This window comes from Danio rerio, chromosome 9 (genome assembly GCF_049306965.1).
Source record: "Danio rerio strain Tuebingen ecotype United States chromosome 9, GRCz12tu, whole genome shotgun sequence".
NCBI classification, from domain to species: domain Eukaryota; kingdom Metazoa; phylum Chordata; class Actinopteri; order Cypriniformes; family Danionidae; genus Danio; species Danio rerio.
Window position 1 is genome coordinate 53,112,501 of NC_133184.1, and position 19,460 is coordinate 53,131,960.

Sequence of the window (19,460 nt, forward strand, 5' to 3'; positions counted from 1 at the left end):
GGGGTAAATACATTATATTAAAGACACAGCAATAGTGTCAGATGCAGCAGACTAATTTTATAACTCCGGGTTAAACTTTCTGGCACATTTACAACACTCACATACATTAAAATAATTCAACCAAGAAAAGACTTGGGTCTATTGGTGTGTGTGCGCGCCATTGCATGCAAAGCTTCCGTAATTATAACCACCTCCGAGGATATTGGGGGTCGCGAGTCACTGGCATTGTCATTTTGGGGGTCGCGGGCTGAAAAGTTTGGGAACCCCTGTCCTAGATTGTGTGTGCCTAAAACGTGTGTGGTTCTGCGGGCCTGCAGCTGGACATACATCTCGTTTTTTTCAGTAGGGATAACTTCACTTTATAACTTATACCTGTATCCTGCACTCCTGGTTGGACCTAAACTGCATTGTGTTGCCTTGTACTTGTACATGTGTAGACAATACAGTTTAATCTAATCTAATATTTATAAATATATACAATTTTTAGAAAGTAACATGTTTGACGAGATTCTGTCGCCATCTAGAGTCTATTCGGTATTTATGACTACAGAAAAAAAGTGTTTGGTCATGCAAAAAAAAAAAAAAAAAAAAAAAAATGAATGAATGAACTGAGCATTATTCCAATAGTATGAAGCTGCAGGCCCGGAGACCCAACCGCACGCTCAGACCTGCTCGCTCAGACGGCTAGACCTGCACTTCCAGACCTTCACAGTGCCACCTGCTGTTTAAAAAATCGACTAACCTGATTTCAGCTGCTTCTAAATTGTAATTTAAACTATTTTTCTACTATAAAATATTAGGCTGTGATTGAATAGATTATTATATGAAATATTAAACGTACTAGATTTTTAGATTTAATGCAATAATTCTATTGTATTTTTATTAATTGTATTTGTAAATACATATTGTTCAGTTGCTTCAATATTTTCAAACATTTGTTGTTGTTTTTTTATCATTAAGGATTTATCACTGTTTCATATTGAGTTGAGGGAATGAATATTATCTTCATATACAATAAATTTCTTCACATACAATTATAATACTCTAGGTAATTTTCTCACAACCAACTTTATTTTTGTGTACTTTTTCATAAGGTCCTACAAGTCAAGTTGCAAACAATGCATGGAAAAATGGTGAAAAATAATAATTGGAGTAATTTTACGTAGAAAATAACATCAAATAAAATAAATGCTTTACATTCTTATTGGGGAGATTTTTCATTTCTAGAGCAAAAAAAACTGGAATATCTTCAGTCTTTGGTACACTGTATTAGTGTTGGCAGAGACCCACTTTTAATAAAAACAATTTGTTTTGATTTCACCTAATAGAGCTCATATTGTAAATTCTATCCAAATTTAATTGATATTTTGATTTCCAAAAAACATGTTTGTAATCATTACATAACTTGTAAATAATTGATAAACTGTTATTGTGTTACTGTTATTGTCTTAGGTAGCACTCTTAGATAGATAATACAGAAATATGTACAGTAGACCTATAAAGCACTAAAATATGTTACAAATAATAATTGCGCTATATATTATAGGCTGCATTTTATTTTAACTTTTTTACTTTAAAGTTTTTTTTTATTTTGCCAGAAAACATTGCTAGAAAATTGTCCCAGAATGGTACAATAATAGATAAAATAAAAGCAAGCTGTAAATATCATAAAATAATGCTCTTTTGACACAAATTTTGATCAAATCAAACACTGAAATAATTCTTTGTTAGTGTAATATTTTACACCACATTGATTTATGCCATAAAACTTGATAATTTTCAGGAATCGCTTTAATAATCAATAACCTTACTGGCGTTTCTGATGTTGCTACTTGCTAGAAAGTGCTGGTCTGAGTGTGCAGTTAGGTCTCCGTACCTGCCGCTTCACCCAACCCAACAGCAGGGGGCACTGTCTGGTCTGGAAGTGCAGGTCTGTGCGCGCAGGTCTGAGCGTGCAGTTGGGTCTCCGGGCCTGCAGCTTCCCCTTACTCCATTATTCTGCTTATACATAATGGCATGTCTTCATTTGAATACACTATATTTCATTTGTAAATAGGTTATCTCTATCTCTTATAAAATATGGATTAAGCAATGCTATAAGCAACTGACTGATCACGTTCAGAAACCGTGAAGAGAAACGAAACCGAAAGCAAGCTACTAAGCTACAAGTCAGTGAACGGAAACTGATCTCTGATTGAAGTCAGTAGCAAAGCAGGGCGATCAGTGAACTTCTTAACAGAGCTAGTTCACATCGAAATGGATCCAAACATGAGCAGCGATCAAGACACCGAGACTCGACACATTCTGGACTGTTTCAGAGACAGACTCAAGCGGCTTATTCAGGTCGAGCCTCTGCTGGATCTGCTGGATTTCCTTGAACCGGACAAAAAAGAGCGAATAAAAGCCAAAGTGGCCTCGGAGGGGAATATAAATGCCGTTTCTTTGCTTATCAATGAGATTATGCGCGCAGAGCTCCAGCAGGGGTGGTCGAGGACTCTGGTGACCGCGCTGGAGACCGTCGGGTGCGGGCACGCCGCGCGGTATGTGCGCAACAGGCCGCCGGAGCCAGATGAAGAAGCCGAACACGACAGCTGTGTGCGGCTTATAGACCTGCTGCATCTCAGCCTGGTCAACATGAAGACCCGGGACGTGTGTGTGCAGTGTGTGACTCTGGGGCTGCTAACGCAAGAGGACCAGGAGAATGTCAGTGCTGTGTTTACACTCCTTACACAAAGCAGATTAGTGTTTACACTCTTAGGCCCCGTTTACACTAGTGCATTTTAGTTTTAAAACGGCGTTTTAGAATGAAAACGATCCGCGTCCACACTTGCGTTTTACCCAGCGTTTCTGAACTGCTCTCCGTCCACACCAAAACGCTGAAAACGCACATCACGTGACCACACACACACACTTTGGCAAGCGCTGCAGCCCATCTACCCAGATGAGAGCTCTGCTAGTTGGACTTCTCATCAAGCATCTCCCGCTGGATCTAATCTCACTATATTTATTAAACGGGATATTTCATTCATCTTGTTGTCTTTATCTAACGACATATTCCCTGACTTTGGTCATTGGAATCTATTACTTGTTCTCAGGTAACGTGTTTTGACTGAGCGCAAAGATAAGTTAATGATTAATGTAAGCACGTACATTCTGTATATTGACTGATCGCTAGCCTTTATTTCCTATAATGTTTAAACTTATTGTATGTTATACTTTTATAATGGCTATTATCGATTATTAAAACTGATATTCAGCAAAAGATAGGGTGTGTTTCGTATTTTCACTAAAATTGAAAGGAAACAGTTGTTATTGGCTCCGTTTTGTTATAAATGTCCACACAGTGAAGATGACGCTCATATATGCAGCACGACGCCTCAACATGTCTGCTGTCTGTTTAGTTGTTAATATTAAAATGAAAATAGGCAGTTTCTTATATCATGTTTACATTTTATTGCTGAGAAAGTGAAACAACGTAGCCAGAGTGATGTGAATGAAGTTATAAAGTACACTGTTCCCTTTGAAGATTTACCCGTGTCCTCGGTATGTTTTCCATATCAAACTGAGAAGAAGAGACTGCAGCCTTGATCAAACTTGCGAAGTCTGAACTTACACAGAGAAGATGCGGGACTGAACATTTTGTAGGCTACTTAATATTGAGGAAAAGCCCCAATCAGGGAGGCGAATGTCGGCAGCCCCGCCTCCGTTTTCAGATGTCTCCGTTTTCCATCATCCACACTTAGACAGAGCAGCAGCGTTTCAGAATGAAAACAACCTCTCCAGCGTTTTCGAAACGCTCCGTTTTCGGCGCTCGAGAACTCCGGCGTAGTGTGGACGGATGGTGTAACCGTAGCAAAACTTATGCGTTTTCAAACTAAAACGCATTAGTGTAAACGGGGCCTTAGATCGGGGTTTACATGCTGTCATGTGTGACCCTGGACCACAAAAGCAATACACTGCATGCAAAAAACAACCTTTTTTTTTTGGTTTTAAGAGTTTTTGTCTTTTTTCTAGACCATTTTTTTTATATAAAATTCCGAAATTACACAGCATTTTCCAGACAAGTAATAAATGTGTTTTGTTTTTTTAATGCAAGTCAAAATAACTGGAGTTTTTCTTAAAACAAGTTGACCAGTAGAATATTAATGCTGTGTTTACTCTCTGTTTACAATCTTAAGCAGATTAGTGTTTACATGATGTCATGTATGATCCTGGTCTACAAAACCACCAATACACTCACTGCATGCAATACACACACAGTGCCCTACAGAAAAATCCTGCTTAAACCAGCCTAGGCTGGTTGGCTGGTTTTAGCTGGTCGACCAGGCTGGTTTTAGAGGGGTTTTGGCCATTTCCAGGCTGGTTTCCAGCCATTTCCAGCCTGGTCTTAGCTGGTCAGGCTGGGAGATGACCAGCTAAAACCAGCTTCACCAGTCTAGCCAGGCTGGAAGTCCAGCCAAAACCAGCTATGTCCAGCTTTAACCAAGCTGGTTTTAGCTGGATATTTTCCAGCCTGCCCAGCTAAGACCAGGCTGGAAATGGCTGGAAACCAGCCTGGAAATGGCCAAAACCCCTCTAAAACCAGGCTGGTCAACCAGCTAAAACCAGTCAACCAGCCTAGGCTGGTTTAAGCTGGATTTTTCAGCAGGGAAGGGTACAGAAAGTATTCAGACCCCCTTAAATTATTCACTTAAGGGCACAGAAATGGCTTGGAAGGAGGGGACATGTCCCAACCAATATCTAAAATGTCCCTACCAATAATTTAATCGGCTTCAAAATGAAATAATGTTCTGTTAACCATTAGTAACCTACACGTGCACAAAGTTAAGTTCGCTACGAGCTCACCATATTACTATTGACCAAGACTGTGCAATTAATGAAAATATCCAGTTTGATTTTGGCCTCAAACAATAATCAGGATAAAACAGTTAAATTACATCACACACCTCTCTAAATTCCTCTACATTCATACCTCCTCAAAGCCTGACTGCAGTAAAATCATGTAAATTGACTGTTGCAGCATGGGACGTGATTGTTATTTGTATTATTAAGTGTTTATTTTATATTGTTGAGTACTTCATGTTTTTAAAAGTGCAAAACAGAATTTGTGCTGTTCAATTCATGCACTCTAGGGATGAATTTCCCCAACAAAGCTTGCCCTTGTTTTTACTCTTTGTTATATACAATATCCATTGCAAAATCCTTGAATTTTTTTTTTTCTCAATAATGTACACACAGCACCACATATTGACAGAAAAAGTCAGAACTGTTGACATTTCTGCATATTTATTTAAAAGAGATAATCTGAATTATCACAGTATCCAATGCTGGGCCTAATGCCGAGTTCAGACTGCATGATTTTGAAAGTAGTCGTGTCACAGATGTTTTCACACTGCTTGACTATCTGGGCTAGCGTTTCGTCGCTGCTTTGTTTACACTTCAAGATAAATCGGTGACAGGGACTTTCACATTGCATGACTTTACTATAGGAAGAATCGCCGACAACTTTGTCCAAACTACGTCTCACAGCCAAAAACACGTAGTATATCTTTTGTTATTAACTACATAATGAGAAAGAAGCCTTTAATGGGGTAGAACATGTACATGTTTGCTCACCTGGGTTTAAAGGGAATTAGCCATTTCTCCTTAACATTGATAATAAACTAATTTCTTTCTGTATGAAACATCAAACTGACACGGTTGCTGCTGAGTCCTGTCAAATCTCCACTAGTTTTTCCTCCATTTCATGGGTCCAAATAAACCGAAAAAGAGCGCTTTTAACTTCTCCCCCAGCCTCCCGCTGGCCTGCAGCAGGTATACACACACACACATGCAAGTGAATGCCGCTCTCTCATTGGCTGTAGGCGATATCTGATGTTATTTTCAGTCAAAACTCAATTCACACGGCATGATTTGAATCGCCGACAGCTCCAGATATTCAGCACGCCAAATATCTCGCAGGCATCGGCGACTCATCGGCGATTCTCTCAGATCGCGTCTTTGATAGTTCATACTGTGTGATTGTCACTCACGTGCACGAGCAGCGATTTGCCTGTGATTTCAGGCATTTGTCTGGGATTTCTCAAAACTGAACTAGGCATAAGTGTTCAGACCCTTTGCTCAGTATTTAGTAGAAGCCCTCTTTTAATCTAATACAGCCATGAGTCTTTTCGGGAAAGATGCAACAAGTTTTACCCACCTGGATTTGGGGATCCTCTGCCATTGCTTCTTACAGATCCTCTTCAGTTCAGTCAGGTTGGATGGTAAACGTTGATGGACAGCCATTTTCAGGTCTCTCCAGAGATGCTCGATTGGGTTTAAGTCAAGGCTCTGGCTGGGCCATTCAGGAACAGTCACAGACTTGTTGTGAAGCGACTCCTCATTACTTTAGCCGTGTGCTTAGGGTCATTGACTTGTTGGAAGTTAAACCTTACTCTCAATCCAAGGTCCTGAGCACTCTGGAGGTTTTCGTCCTGGATATCCCTGTTCTACCAGAAAGACTTGGGAGGCGGAAATACGTTATAAAATTTATTGAGAAAGCATAAAATATAGTGATATCAGGTACTGTCCTTTGTGTATAGTCCTTTGGCTTATGCCCCGTCGATGATGCATGTCTCGTGAAAAGCTGGCAAATACTGCCTGAAGATGAAGGCAGGGCAGAACTTCGGTTACGTCACCTTAGATCAGCGAAGGAAATTGTTTAGACAGCCTATTTATATAACTCGCTTGATCATAATTGGCTAAATTGATAATAATGAAAAATTACGTAGAATTAGAGTTTTCCTGGTAGAACCTTCGCTGAAGCTTACATTACTTGGCCACATTCATTTTTCCCTCCATTGCAACCAGTGGTCCTGTCCCAGCAGCTGAAAAACACCCCCACAGCATGATGCTGCCACCACCATGCTTCACTGTTGGGACTGTATTGGACGGGTGATGAGCAGTGCCTGGATTTCCCCACATGTACTGCTTAGATCTTTTTGGTCTCAATTCTATCTTGGTCTCATCAGACCAGAGAATCTAATTTCTCACTATCTTAGAGTCCTTCAGGTGTTTTTTAGCAAACTCCATACAGGCTTTCATGTGTTGGGCCACTCTCACCCCCGATAGCTCAGTTTGACAAGGCAGCCAGCTCTAGGAAGGGTTCTAGTCATACAAAACGTCTTCCATTTAAATATTACGCAGGCCACTGTGCCAACAATTCTGTTTTTCAGTCAATATGGGGTGCTGTGAATCAACTTAAATGAATTTAGTAAATAAACCCGGGCTCATTGTGGAAACGTAGCCCCGCGGACGTTTCTAAGGACCGCTATTTACGTCCCGGGAGGTACATATTCGAGCATTTTTTGTTTTCACGGATCCGCGAGAGGCCGCTGTGCGCGCTTTTTCGCGTCTCGGGCGCCTCTCGGGAGCGCGCGCCGTTCGCGCCTGCGCCGTTCGCGCACGAAAAGCCGCCAGATTGGCCGACTCGGCCGCCCTGCTCTTCCTCCTCCTTCCCTAAACCCAACCGACGGTTCGCAAAAGCCGTCCAAAAAAAAAAAAAAAAAAAAAAGCAAAAGCCCTCGTCTTCGATTTAGACCCTGATTTCGGATCCCGCCGCGTTCTCGCCCTTATTTTTCGGATTCCGTTTTTCGTCTTACCTTATTTCCGGAACGGCTGTTCCCCGGACTCGATCCCGGTCATCGTCCCCGCGGGCAGCTCCTCCTCTGGGGCCTCCGCTCCGCCGATGCAACGCTGTGAGCTAAGCGGACAAACTGGTTGCATCAGGAAAGCCCTCCACTCGGAGGCGAGCCGTCGGCCGGCGAGCGCAAAGAGAAGGAGCGGAGCGGCGCCACACCGCCCCGCAGCGTTCGCTCGAAAAAAACTAAACCTCCGGCCACGTAAATCGCGGTCTCCAGAAACGTCTGCGGGGCTACGTTTCCAGAATGAGCTTGGGTTGTAGTAAATGGCTGCAATATAACAAAGAGAGCTAAATTTAAGTGGGTCTGAATACCTTCCATACCAGCTGTGTGCGTGTGTGTGTGTGTGTGTATGCATACATTTACAGTTGAAGTCAGAATTATTAGCCCCCCTTGAAGTTTTTTTCTTTTTCTTTTTTTACATATTTCCCAAATGATGTTTAACAGAGCAAAGAAATTTTCACAGTATGTCTGATAATATTTTTTCTTCTGGAGAAAGTCTCATTTATTTTACTTCAGCTAGAATAAAATAAGTGTTTTACTAAAAAATTAAATTATTAGCCTCTTTAAACTATATTTAATAGTATATTAAATAAAATTGGAATGGTTGGTGATGTTAACGTCTTGTTTGTGGTACATTAGTATATGTGAGAGGGCTTGTAAATAACTCATGAAAGAATAGTTAGGTTTCAAACTAAAAGCACACCATTGCTTTTCTTGTGAAGTTTATTAAGATGTATTCATATAAATGGCCCACCCTGTATAAATACACAGTGAGTGACTACATTAAGTTAATGTTTCTTAAAGCTTTATTCTATATAAAAGTTAAGGGTAATGGACTGAAACATTACTTGACAGACAAACAGAGTATGATCCTGGACATCTGTTTATCCATGAACGTCATTTTTGTTTAAAAAATATAATCTATACCCAATCCCTACCTCTAAACTCAACCGTAACTGTAAATTATTCTTCATATCTGAGAATAGTAGTTGTAAGTGGATAAGTGGATAACCCTAGTGGAGTGTAAGTGGATAACCCTAACTGTAAGACTAAACAGAACATAGACAGCAAATGTATCTCTTAATTCTGATCGGCTGATTGGAATGTTGTTCCAGGATCAACATAGATGTACATCCAGAAACATGTCCTTCTTGGTGAAATCAAACTAACCATAGATAGCGGTAAAGAGCAATAAACATCAGTAGAGGGCGCTATAAACCAGCCACAGATGCGCTGTGATCTGTGGACATGAGCTACGGCTCTCACAAGATGACATATTAAAAGTAATAAATGCATTATAAATTATTATCATGTTAATACAATTGTAACTAATTATACCATTATTATTAATAATAATAATAATAATAATTCACATGTAATAACCGCTGATATACTTCTACCATAGTAATATAATTAATGTGAAATAAACTAATTGTTTTGTTTTACTTTATTTAAACTATTCTAACTAACTACATATTTGCTATCGCATTTACTTCTTTGAAATGTGTTTTATTATTATTTTTAATGATAATAATATTAAATATATTGTTAAAAAAATTCAGATTATGTTTAAATATTATTATTGCATTTAATTTGGAGTATAAAATAATTATGTTTATATTATTTGCTTACTTTATTTTATATTGCACATACTACCACTACTGTTCAATGTATTCAGCATGTCACCATATTGACCTGTCTGTGTCTTCTGGTCAGTCTCGTTCTGTCCAGTCTTTCCATGTCACTCAAATGCACAAGTTATTTGTTCGTTATTATTCTTTCAGATTATGACAGCCACCGGGAACAACGGAAATATAAATGGTGCTCGTCTGCTCCTCAAAAGGCTGGTGAAAAACGAAGCTGGCTGGTTTTCTAAATTCCTTCAGGCTCTGGAGGACACGGAGCACCGTGACCTGATGCGCGAGCTGCGAGGAGAGCCGTGCGAGGGGGACGGTGAGAACAAAAACTTCTTGAACGCTGAAAAAATAGTTTCTTTCTCATCAAGGCGTGACCGACACTCCTACAATATAGAAGCTGGAAACCAGAAACCAGCGGTGCTTGAACATCTCTCAGATTTTTACACTGTAGACTGGACGTCCCATGGTATTCCCTCAAACCAGAACTAAACAAGATTACATTCAGTGGTGTAAAGTAACTAATTACAAATACTCAAATTACTGTAACTGAGTAGTTTTTCTCAGGAATTGTAATTTAGTAAGCGGTTTTAATTTTTTTTTAACTTTTACTTTCCTTTGAGTATATGTTTAGTGCATTATCTGTACTTTTACTCCACTACTATCCTTTTTTCTTTTTTTCAATCCTTTTTTCAAAAATCCATTTTTTCTTGTCTATGGGGATATGAATAATCAATCCTGTAATTCCTGTCCAATCAAATCTCACAAAGAAGGTAAATCGCATTATAATGAACTACCTCAAAATAGGGTTGATCAAAAGAAATATATTAATGCAATTCAAATATATAGTATATAAATTGATGTTTACTTTAAACTTATTATAAATATATATTTATATTGTTCAATTATAATGGTTAAATTCTTTTTTTTTTTTTTTTTTTTTTTCAAATAATGTGGCTAAAAAGTGTCGGTTCAGGCACCGTTTTGGCACCGGTATCATTTTAAAAGTATCAATTTAGCACCTGTATTGAAATAACCCCAACTGATACCCAACTCTACCTCAAAACATGTGCACTTTATAATTGCAGAAAACTGTTTGGAAGCATTAAAAGTGTACAAGATGTCCAAAATCTTTACATGCATTGACCCAGAGACTGTTTAGATCAGGGGTCTCAAACTCAATTTACCTGGGGGCCGCAGGAGGCAAAGTCTGGGTGAGGCTGGGCCGCATAAGGGATTTCACAAAAAAGAAGTCCTCAAATGTCATTATTAACAGTTTTAATTATTTCTTCTGAACATGAAGTGTCCTGAACATTAATAGAACATTGAGTGAAGATTATGAACAGTTCTTCTGAACATGGCATCTTTTGCCTACTTCTTGCTGCCAGAGACTTGACAGCGCTTCTTCTCACAAATCTGAACCACATTTGGCTTTAGAGCGGAAGCAGTTGAGACCCTCAGTATGGCTTGAAGATGATCATTATTAAGTCTAGACCTGTACTTTGACTTATTGAAGTTCAAGGTGGAGAATAACTTCTCACACAAATATGTGCTCCCAAAAAGGCACGTGGTCCGCTTGAACCCCACTCCAGTCACATCAGTCTGTGCCAGTCTGTATCTACCTATAATATATATAAGATGCAGGCTGTAGCTAGGTAGGCGGCAGGCTGCAGATAGGTAGCTAAGTGGCAGGCAGGGGCGGGAACAGCTTACCTTGGTTCTGGCCGGCGCGAGTTCCCTCCTAACACTTCCTGCCCATCACAGCGTCTAACAAAGGGGCGGGGTGTGTGGTGACGTTGTTTACACGGCGGGCGGGGAATGCCAGTGACCGCTGTGTACGGATAGAATCAGCGGAGCGGGGAGCGCTCTCTCTCCCCGCTCCGCTGATTCTGTCAGTGTACAGCGGTCGGCGTGGGCCACAAAATATTGCACTGAGGGCCGCAAATGGCCCGCGGGCCGCAAGTTTCAGACCCCTGGTTTAGATGCATGTCACTGATGAGAAGATGACGGATGTTTACTGTATGATGATCGAAATGGCCTTAAACACCCAGCAGGCACAAGATGTCAACATGATGTCAGAATTAAGCTGTACCCCAGTGTCATGGGGATGGAAAATCATGGAAGTGTCAGATTTGATGCCAAAATGACGTTGGTTTAAAATGTTTGCTTGACATTAGGTTGTATTGGAAAGTGACCAAAATCCAAAGTCAACCAAATATCAACGTCATTTGATGTTGTTATTGAACAATTAACGTTGTCCTTAGAAGCTGGCTAGACATTGCTTTTTGGTCACCTGACATCACAACTTAAATCTAACCTAATGTTAATGTCTTATGATGTTGTGTGCCTGCTGGGCAACAAGTCGATGCACTACAGAATGTTACGTTTACACACACATGCACAAATTACATGTAAACGCATCAGCTTTTAAAAGCGTAACACTCACTTCTCTTGAGTAGTTTTGAAAGGACTACTTTTTACTCCTACTTTGAGTAATATTTACAACAGATACTTTTACTCTACTTGCACTACATTTTTAGACAAGTAATGGTACTTTTACTTGAGTAAGAGTTTTTAATACTCTTTCCACCACTGATTACATTATAGTCCTTTAGCAGACGCTTTAGTCCAAAGCAACTTACTATAAACAGAAATTGGGGGAAAAATAATTCAGGGGGAGGGCTAATAATTCTGACTTCAACTGTATATATTTGGGAGTATAGCACCTAAAAACTTTTGAGATTTTATTTAAGGTTTACAAAGCAAATCTAATTAGATCTACTTCTTTGGTAAACAAAGTAAGCATCTCATATCATATATCGGTAACATTTATAATAACTACACACTATAAATCATTTATTAAGCATTAGCAAATAGTGAACTCATTATCTGTTAAGCATTAACTCTACATTAATAAGTGTTAGTAAGCAGTTTATAACTGCAGCTATAAATGCTTTACTCTTGACTTGTAAGCACCTATAATGTGTTTAATGATTTTATTTTTATACTTAGTTAATGATTTATTTTTCATTACTAAATTAAGTATCGAATTATTTACAAACTGTTTGTTATTAAGAGTAGTTGAGGGTTTTTAGGATCATTCAGAATGAGTTAGTAAATGATTAATAAACTATTGAAATCAACGTTTATATGTCTTATTATTAAGGCATATACTAATAGTTAACTAATATGTTAGTAAATGCTTTATTAACTCAACTTCATGCAGTTTTGTGACCTAATCTAAAGTGAGGACTATTCATGCTTTATAAATCCCTTATAAATGACAAATAAAGGCCCAGTATCAAATGAACAATAATCTTTGCAATCTTTTCTAAAAAGTAAAATTACTGTAGAGTTTAAACATTGCTGAATAACAGGAGTGTCAAAATATGACATCCAACTGGATAAAATAACAACAACAATATAATAATTTAACATTATAATAAGATGCAATAATTAAACTCTACAGTGATTTTATTTTAGATAAGCTTGCAAATATTTATTTTTCATTTGAAGTACAGTTTCATTTGTGTATCTTTAAATGAATAGGAATAAATAATGTCTTTGTTCCTGTTTAGAATTTAACTGAGCCTTTATTTGTCATTTATAAGAGATTTATAATGCATGAGTAGTCCTCACTTTAGATTAGGTCACAAAACTGCATGAAGTTGAGTTAATAAAGCATTTATTAACATATTAGTTATATATGCCTGAATAATAAGACATATAAATGTTGATTTCAATAGTTTATTAATCAGTTACGAACTCATTCTGAATGATCCTAAAAACCCTCAACTACTCTTAATAACAAACAGTTTGTAAATAATTCGATACTTAATTTAGTAATGAAAAATAAATCATTAACTGAGTATGAAAATACAATCATTAAACATATTATTTAGGTGCTTATAAGTCAAGAATGGAGCATTTGTAGCTGCAGTTATAAACAGCTTACTAACACTTATTAATGTAGAGTTAATGCTTAACAGATAATGAGTTCACTATTTGCTAATGCTTAAAAAATGATTTATAGTGTGTAGTTATTATAAAGTGTTACCCATATATCTACTACTTTAAAAACAGTATTGTAAAGAAAATATTTGAATAGACATTTTGATATTAGTTAATAATAAAACTGAAATTAAAATAAAAACTGAATAAAAATACATTTACACATATTTACATAATTAAACTCAATGGTGGGCTAAACAAATTTTGTGGATATTTCTATTGCACAAAATCTATGTGGGCCTACGCATGAACATCAGATTACACACTGATCATGCTTTTGTCATAGCAAAAACATTATCAAGTCATTTGAGAAAACACTTTAAAAACACTTCACATCACATATATACTGTTTGATTCTGACCCAAATCGTGTGTAGCTTGCCTCATACTTGCCTTGAATCTTGAGCTGACATTGATCACCTGTGTACTGTGTGTTTCAGAGGGGATGTCCGTGGACTCGTCGGATGCTCAGGCTGAAGTGAAGGACACCGGTGCAGTCAGAAGAAACTCCATGTCTTCTCCTCCTCCGTCTTTCACCCCCAACAGCTCTCTTCAGTCAGAGGATCTGGACGACAGTGTGGACAGCAGCGTTCTGGGTGTGGAGGCTGGAAATCAAGGTGAAACATCTCAATTATCTGGAGGTTCCCACACTCTTAAGGCTGATTTATACTTCTGCGTCAAACACCGGCGTATGCTACGGCGCTGACGCATAGCCCTTCGCCGTGGCCATCGGCGTCGCTGACGTGTACCTCTCAAAAATTGTAACTTCACGTCGTAACGACGCGTAGCGCAAGCTCTGTGATTGGTCGGCTTGGTAGCGCTGACGAGTCTGGGCGGGACCGAGAGCCGCGCAAATGGCGCGAGCTGAACGCGAGCCCAATGGAGCGATTGTTTACAAGTGTGGAGTCCAGTGAAGGAGCTCCTGATGGAAAGTTTTGTTTTGTGTTTACCTGATAGTTAAAGTTGTTGCACGTCCGCCAGTTCCTGCCTCAAAATGAGCAAGTTTGAGCCACTTGTACATCCAGGAAGTGTTCAGGAAAAGCAAAACAGCAGAGAAGAAACTCGACACAGAGGAACATTTACACCTCACTGCCGACTAGCGTTTCGGAAGTGTTAATTCAGACCGACAGAGACAGCGCGCAGAAGTATAAATGCACAGCTACGCGCGTTGCATGCGTGGGTTACGCCGGTCACTTGACCTAAAATTTTAAACCAGGCTTTAGTCAAACTTAAAAATGGCTGATTTTCACTAACTAAAAATCCAAATTTTCATGGCCTGTAATTAAGGGAAAAACAAGACACTGTTGTTTTTAGCATAATATTAAAGAAGTTTAAACTTAAATTGAATTTAGTAGCCATTATAAGAGCGAAAATATATTATTTACCCTAGATTTTGACAAGAAAGAATCAAGAGCAGCCAGTATAAGAGTGAAGTAGGACTGCAAAAAACAACAACTTACAATGCAATATTATTTTGTTTGTTTTCAGAGACATATTGCAATATTGAGAATAATTACACCAGATTAAATGAATAGCTCTATTTGCAAAGAATTGATCATGTTAGATTAGGGATGTAACGGTATTGTAAATACCGTCATACCGCAATACCAATTTTTTTTCAATATTACCGTTGTCACATGACTCAATAAAACTATAGGTCTTCTAAGAAAGGTTTTCTCAGGTGAATGAAGCGAACGGGAGGGAGCGGGAACTACGATTCCCATCAGCTTAGGCGTGGCCGTCATCCTTTGTGGTCTGATGTCACTACAGATCCAGTAATGTGGAAATGGAGTGTGCTGCTAGTAGTGGGGATGAAAAAGAGCTGGAAATGACCGAACCTAAAGCGAGTTTTAAATCGGATGTGTGGAAGCATTTCAGTTTCTTTCTAAAAAGTTAAGAGAAAGGAGAAAAGGTGACAGACAAAGAAACAACAGGCACTGCCAGACTGTGGTGAAATACAAGTCGGGAAATACGACTAATAACAGTCATGGGGACTGCAGAACACAGCACACTGCTCAGATTGATGCAGACATTGACTTGTACAGCAAAGAGACCTCTATCTCACTCTTTGTCCTCTCAAGTGGTGGAAAGACAATGCACAACGTTACCCCCTGCTGTCAACCTTGGCTAAATCATATCTCTCTGTCCCAGAAACCTCAGTCCCAAATGAGAGGGTTTTTTTCTGTTGCAGGGGACAATTTAAATACCAAGTGATCCCAGCTTTTACCAGATTATAGTTATATGATAATTTTCCTTTAAAAAAAACATCTCTATCTAAGTGAGTGAGTGATTAAATGTTGAATGTGATGAGTTTTCGAAAATACTAAATTGAAACTTTATTTTTTAACACGGTTTAATCATTTTTGTTATTAAAATTGAAAAATTGAAGTTCCTCTTTCAAAGCTTACAGATAGATGGCTAATTTGTATGTCATTGACATGTTCAGTGCTAAGGTAAATAAACACTTTTGGCACTTTTTTTTCGAGTCTTTTTATTAGTTTTGTTTTTCCTGTAAATGATTCAATAAATACCGTACCGTGCCATTCATACCGTCAAATTCTGATACCGTTACATCCCTATTTTGGATAGATTGGGTTGGTTTTGTAGGGGTGTGCATCTGCATAAAATATAATAAACCAATAACAGGCCTGCATAAATACAGCAGAGCAAAGATACAAATGTAATAAAGAGTGCTTCCTGTTTTTCTGGAAGTCTAGCTGGATTGGAATATATAGAACCTAAATAACAAAATGTAAACTAACCCTATAAAGTGCAGGGTTCTTGCACCATTATAAAAGTAAAATTTAATGCTTTTTAAGACCTCAACAAACATAATTTAAGACCCAAAAATGTTATAATTTCTTTGGAATAGGCTACTCATTTTAATGTTTTCATTAGATTTAAATAAATTGTGCCTCGTCACAGTATAGATAACCCACAGTACCTGCCTTTTGGGTGTCTGGTGGTGAAATGAAACTGACTGTGAGAGGGTGTTTGAACTAGAGCTGTAATCAGGATATAAAAGTTAGGCCCGATAGAGCCCAAACCCAACAAGGACATTTTGATTGACAGCTTTATAAAAGCCCGAACCCGTTTATAGCCCGACATTATCCAAATGTGCACATGCACACAGCTCTTTTGTCTTTTTTCATGTATGAGTTGTTTATAAAGGTTAACATTACTTATTCATAACATAGGCTATAGGCCTAACATTAGTAACTACTAACATTGTTAGGTCGAGCTGCAAACAATGCAGGGGCTAACCTGGACCAGCTATGACAAGCTGCTGCAACGTCCCACTGCTGCTTTCCTTCTTTCATGTGCGACTTGACGACTTTGAGCCCCATGGTCCCTAACGAAAAGGTCTTTTTGCCGAATTTACACATTGCCTCTTTGCCACGTCGTTAAATGTACAATGTCCCATCTTTGCATTTTGACACATCAACGACCGCATAATAACAGCATGCAGGGGCAGACCGTCATCAGCGTCTGTACTCTGTAGCTGACCTACCGTAGTAAGCTAATAAATCACGGAGACTGTCATTTCTGTCCTGTTTTACAAGTGCTACATCAATCAACTATTAGATGTTTTACGGTGGACCACTGTGCTTCCCTATCGTCAATAAGCAGACCGGCTGAAAATTTAATACCTACAGCTACTTTACGGTAAAATTTAAGACAATTTAAGACCTTAATTTCCCGGATTTTAATTTAAGACATTTTAAGACTTTTTAAGGACCCGCGGGAACCCTGAAGTGTCTTTATTCTTTATAAAACGATTAACTATTAAACGAAACCAGTTTTAAACCGAGGTAAACATTGAACAATGGCACCTTTTCAACTCTATAACCATACCTTCTAAAACAATATGCGCACGAACACACTCACACACAGATGTGCAAAGGAGTGTGATAGATTAATGCCAGTGTTTCCAATGCGCAAATCCAACTAACCTCAGTATATATATTTACTTACAGGGGTGGAGATGTATGAAGACGGTGAAGAAAAGGAGGAGAAAGATCTCAAAGAAGATGAGGACGATGATTCATCAGGTATAGTCAGATGATGAATATCTGCAAAACATACAGGAGTCACTGCTCAGACAGAGTTAATAAGACAATGGGCTCTATTTTGATGGTCCATGCGCAGAGCGCAAAACACAGGGCGCAAACGCTTTCAGGGCGTGTCAGGACGCATTTTTGCTAATTTAAGGACGGGAAAACCTGCTTTGCGTCATGGCGCATGGTCTAAAAGGGTTGAGTTTATTTTCTTAATGAGTTATAGGTGTGTTTTGAGAATAAACCAATTAGAGTCTCATCTCCCATTACCTTTAAGAGTCAGCTGCGTCGCACCAAGAGCGCATTCGCTATTTACAGGAAGTCTAAGTGGAAAAAAATAGCATTTCACAAGCAAACAGTTAACAGTTTTAACAGAAAACTGTTAAACAGAGCATCTACTGCGTGAGAATGAGAGATAATGGAACTACTTTCACATTCGCTCTTGGATAGGGAAACCTTTACGCACAGACATCAATTAATCTATAAATAAATAATTTTGTTTGTTAAGCGCAAATATTCATTTCAAAACTATTTCTAAATTCAGTTCTAATTTCCAGCAAACAAATAAATGAATAATAATAACAAAATGTGCTCAAAATCCTGAATTATATCCTAAAACACATGCTGTGCCCCATATGGTCTAAAACCTGACAGGTGGGCAAATCTAAGCTTGTTTTTAATAAAACAAATATAAATATGGATATAATAAATAATACTGCTAATAATAATAACATTATACAAAAGCAAATTGTTATGAATGAACTGAAAAAGCCTCCCGAGATGAAGAAGACATGAAAGCAGTGATTTTTCATATTTATGTAGGCTAGAAAATAATATGTTTTGTAATATTTTAATCATTTATATTTATATTCTATATCTATTCTTATTATATCCTATATATATATATCCTTAATATTTATTTTTTTTCATATGTAAAGATATTTGCCTATTGCTACAGTATTTGCCTATCTCGTGCGTATTAATCAGTGTGTAAGTGAGGCGCAACTCTGCGCCGGAGTTTAGACCGGGTTTGTTTTGGTCTAATGAAAAATCTATTATAGTTTCTCAAAATAGCAACGCGCCAGCGGTCCACCTCAGAACGCCTTCCTTTTTAGACCAGAACTCCTATGGGCGCACAAATGAGCGCTAATGCATTTGCTATTTAAACAGCGTAGCGCAACGCCTCAAAACGACTCTTGCGCCAATTTGAAACTACCAAAAGACTACTGCGCCACGCCTTGCGCCACACTGCGCCGGGTGTATGATAGGGCCCAATAAGCTACACTATACATTACTGAAATCCTATAGTATCTGCTGTAGCTATGCCAGAATCTGAGCTTGTTAAATTGATATTACATACAGTTGAAGTAAATATTATTGTCCAGATACTTTCAGAGTGCTTTTAAACAGAGATTTTTTTCAACACATTTTTAATAATTAGTGTTAATAACAATTCTCTAATAACTGACTTCTTTTGTCTTTGCCATTTTGAAAGTGCATAATATTTTACTAGTTATTCTGCAAGACAGTACTAGTATTCAGCTTAAAGTGAAATTGAAAGGCTTAATTGACCCATCGCTAAGCCACACCCAACAGGCCAGAGCGTTGTGCGTATGGATTGTGCAAATCTGATACCCGGTATCCTTAAAGTTTGAACAGGGTGGTGGAATTGTTTACCTTTTTTAAAACCTAAAACCTAAAACCCAAATGCCAGCGTGGATCAAGCTCTGTGAGGGGCGCTAAAGGAGCAGAGATAAGTTGTTTTTGTTTTTGATATTTCTTACACATTCAGTGATAGACAGACGGCAATAACTCACACACCTCTTACCCTAAACAGATCTAAACTGTGCTTCCTACAAAAATACAAAGCAGGTTCTGTTTCCCAGCTGTCTGTCTTTATTTTTTTTGGTCGACATTATGAGCGCTGCTCCGTTTAAGCCTTCTTCATAGTAGGCATACTATTAGCAATGATATTTCCATCTGTTTCAAGCTACGGATATTTGAAATTACATATCAACAGAACAAAACCGAGATATGATCCCAATCTGAGCACTTGTGATCAATATACTTCATCCG

At 38.4% G+C, this 19,460-nt stretch overlaps 1 protein-coding gene across 1 annotated transcript in view; it reads left to right on the top strand.

Annotated features, from left to right (window-relative positions):
• The first annotated feature begins 2,196 nt into the window (after positions 1 to 2,196).
• ifih1 (interferon induced with helicase C domain 1) overlaps positions 2,197 to 19,460 on the top strand; it is a 74,659-nt gene continuing 57,395 nt past the window's right edge. Inside the window, 4 exon segments of the mRNA NM_001308563.1 lie at positions 2,197 to 2,703; positions 9,467 to 9,635; positions 13,767 to 13,943; positions 17,304 to 17,378. Coding sequence (NP_001295492.1) covers positions 2,257 to 2,703; positions 9,467 to 9,635; positions 13,767 to 13,943; positions 17,304 to 17,378 — 868 coding nt within the window. The 5' untranslated portion in view covers positions 2,197 to 2,256.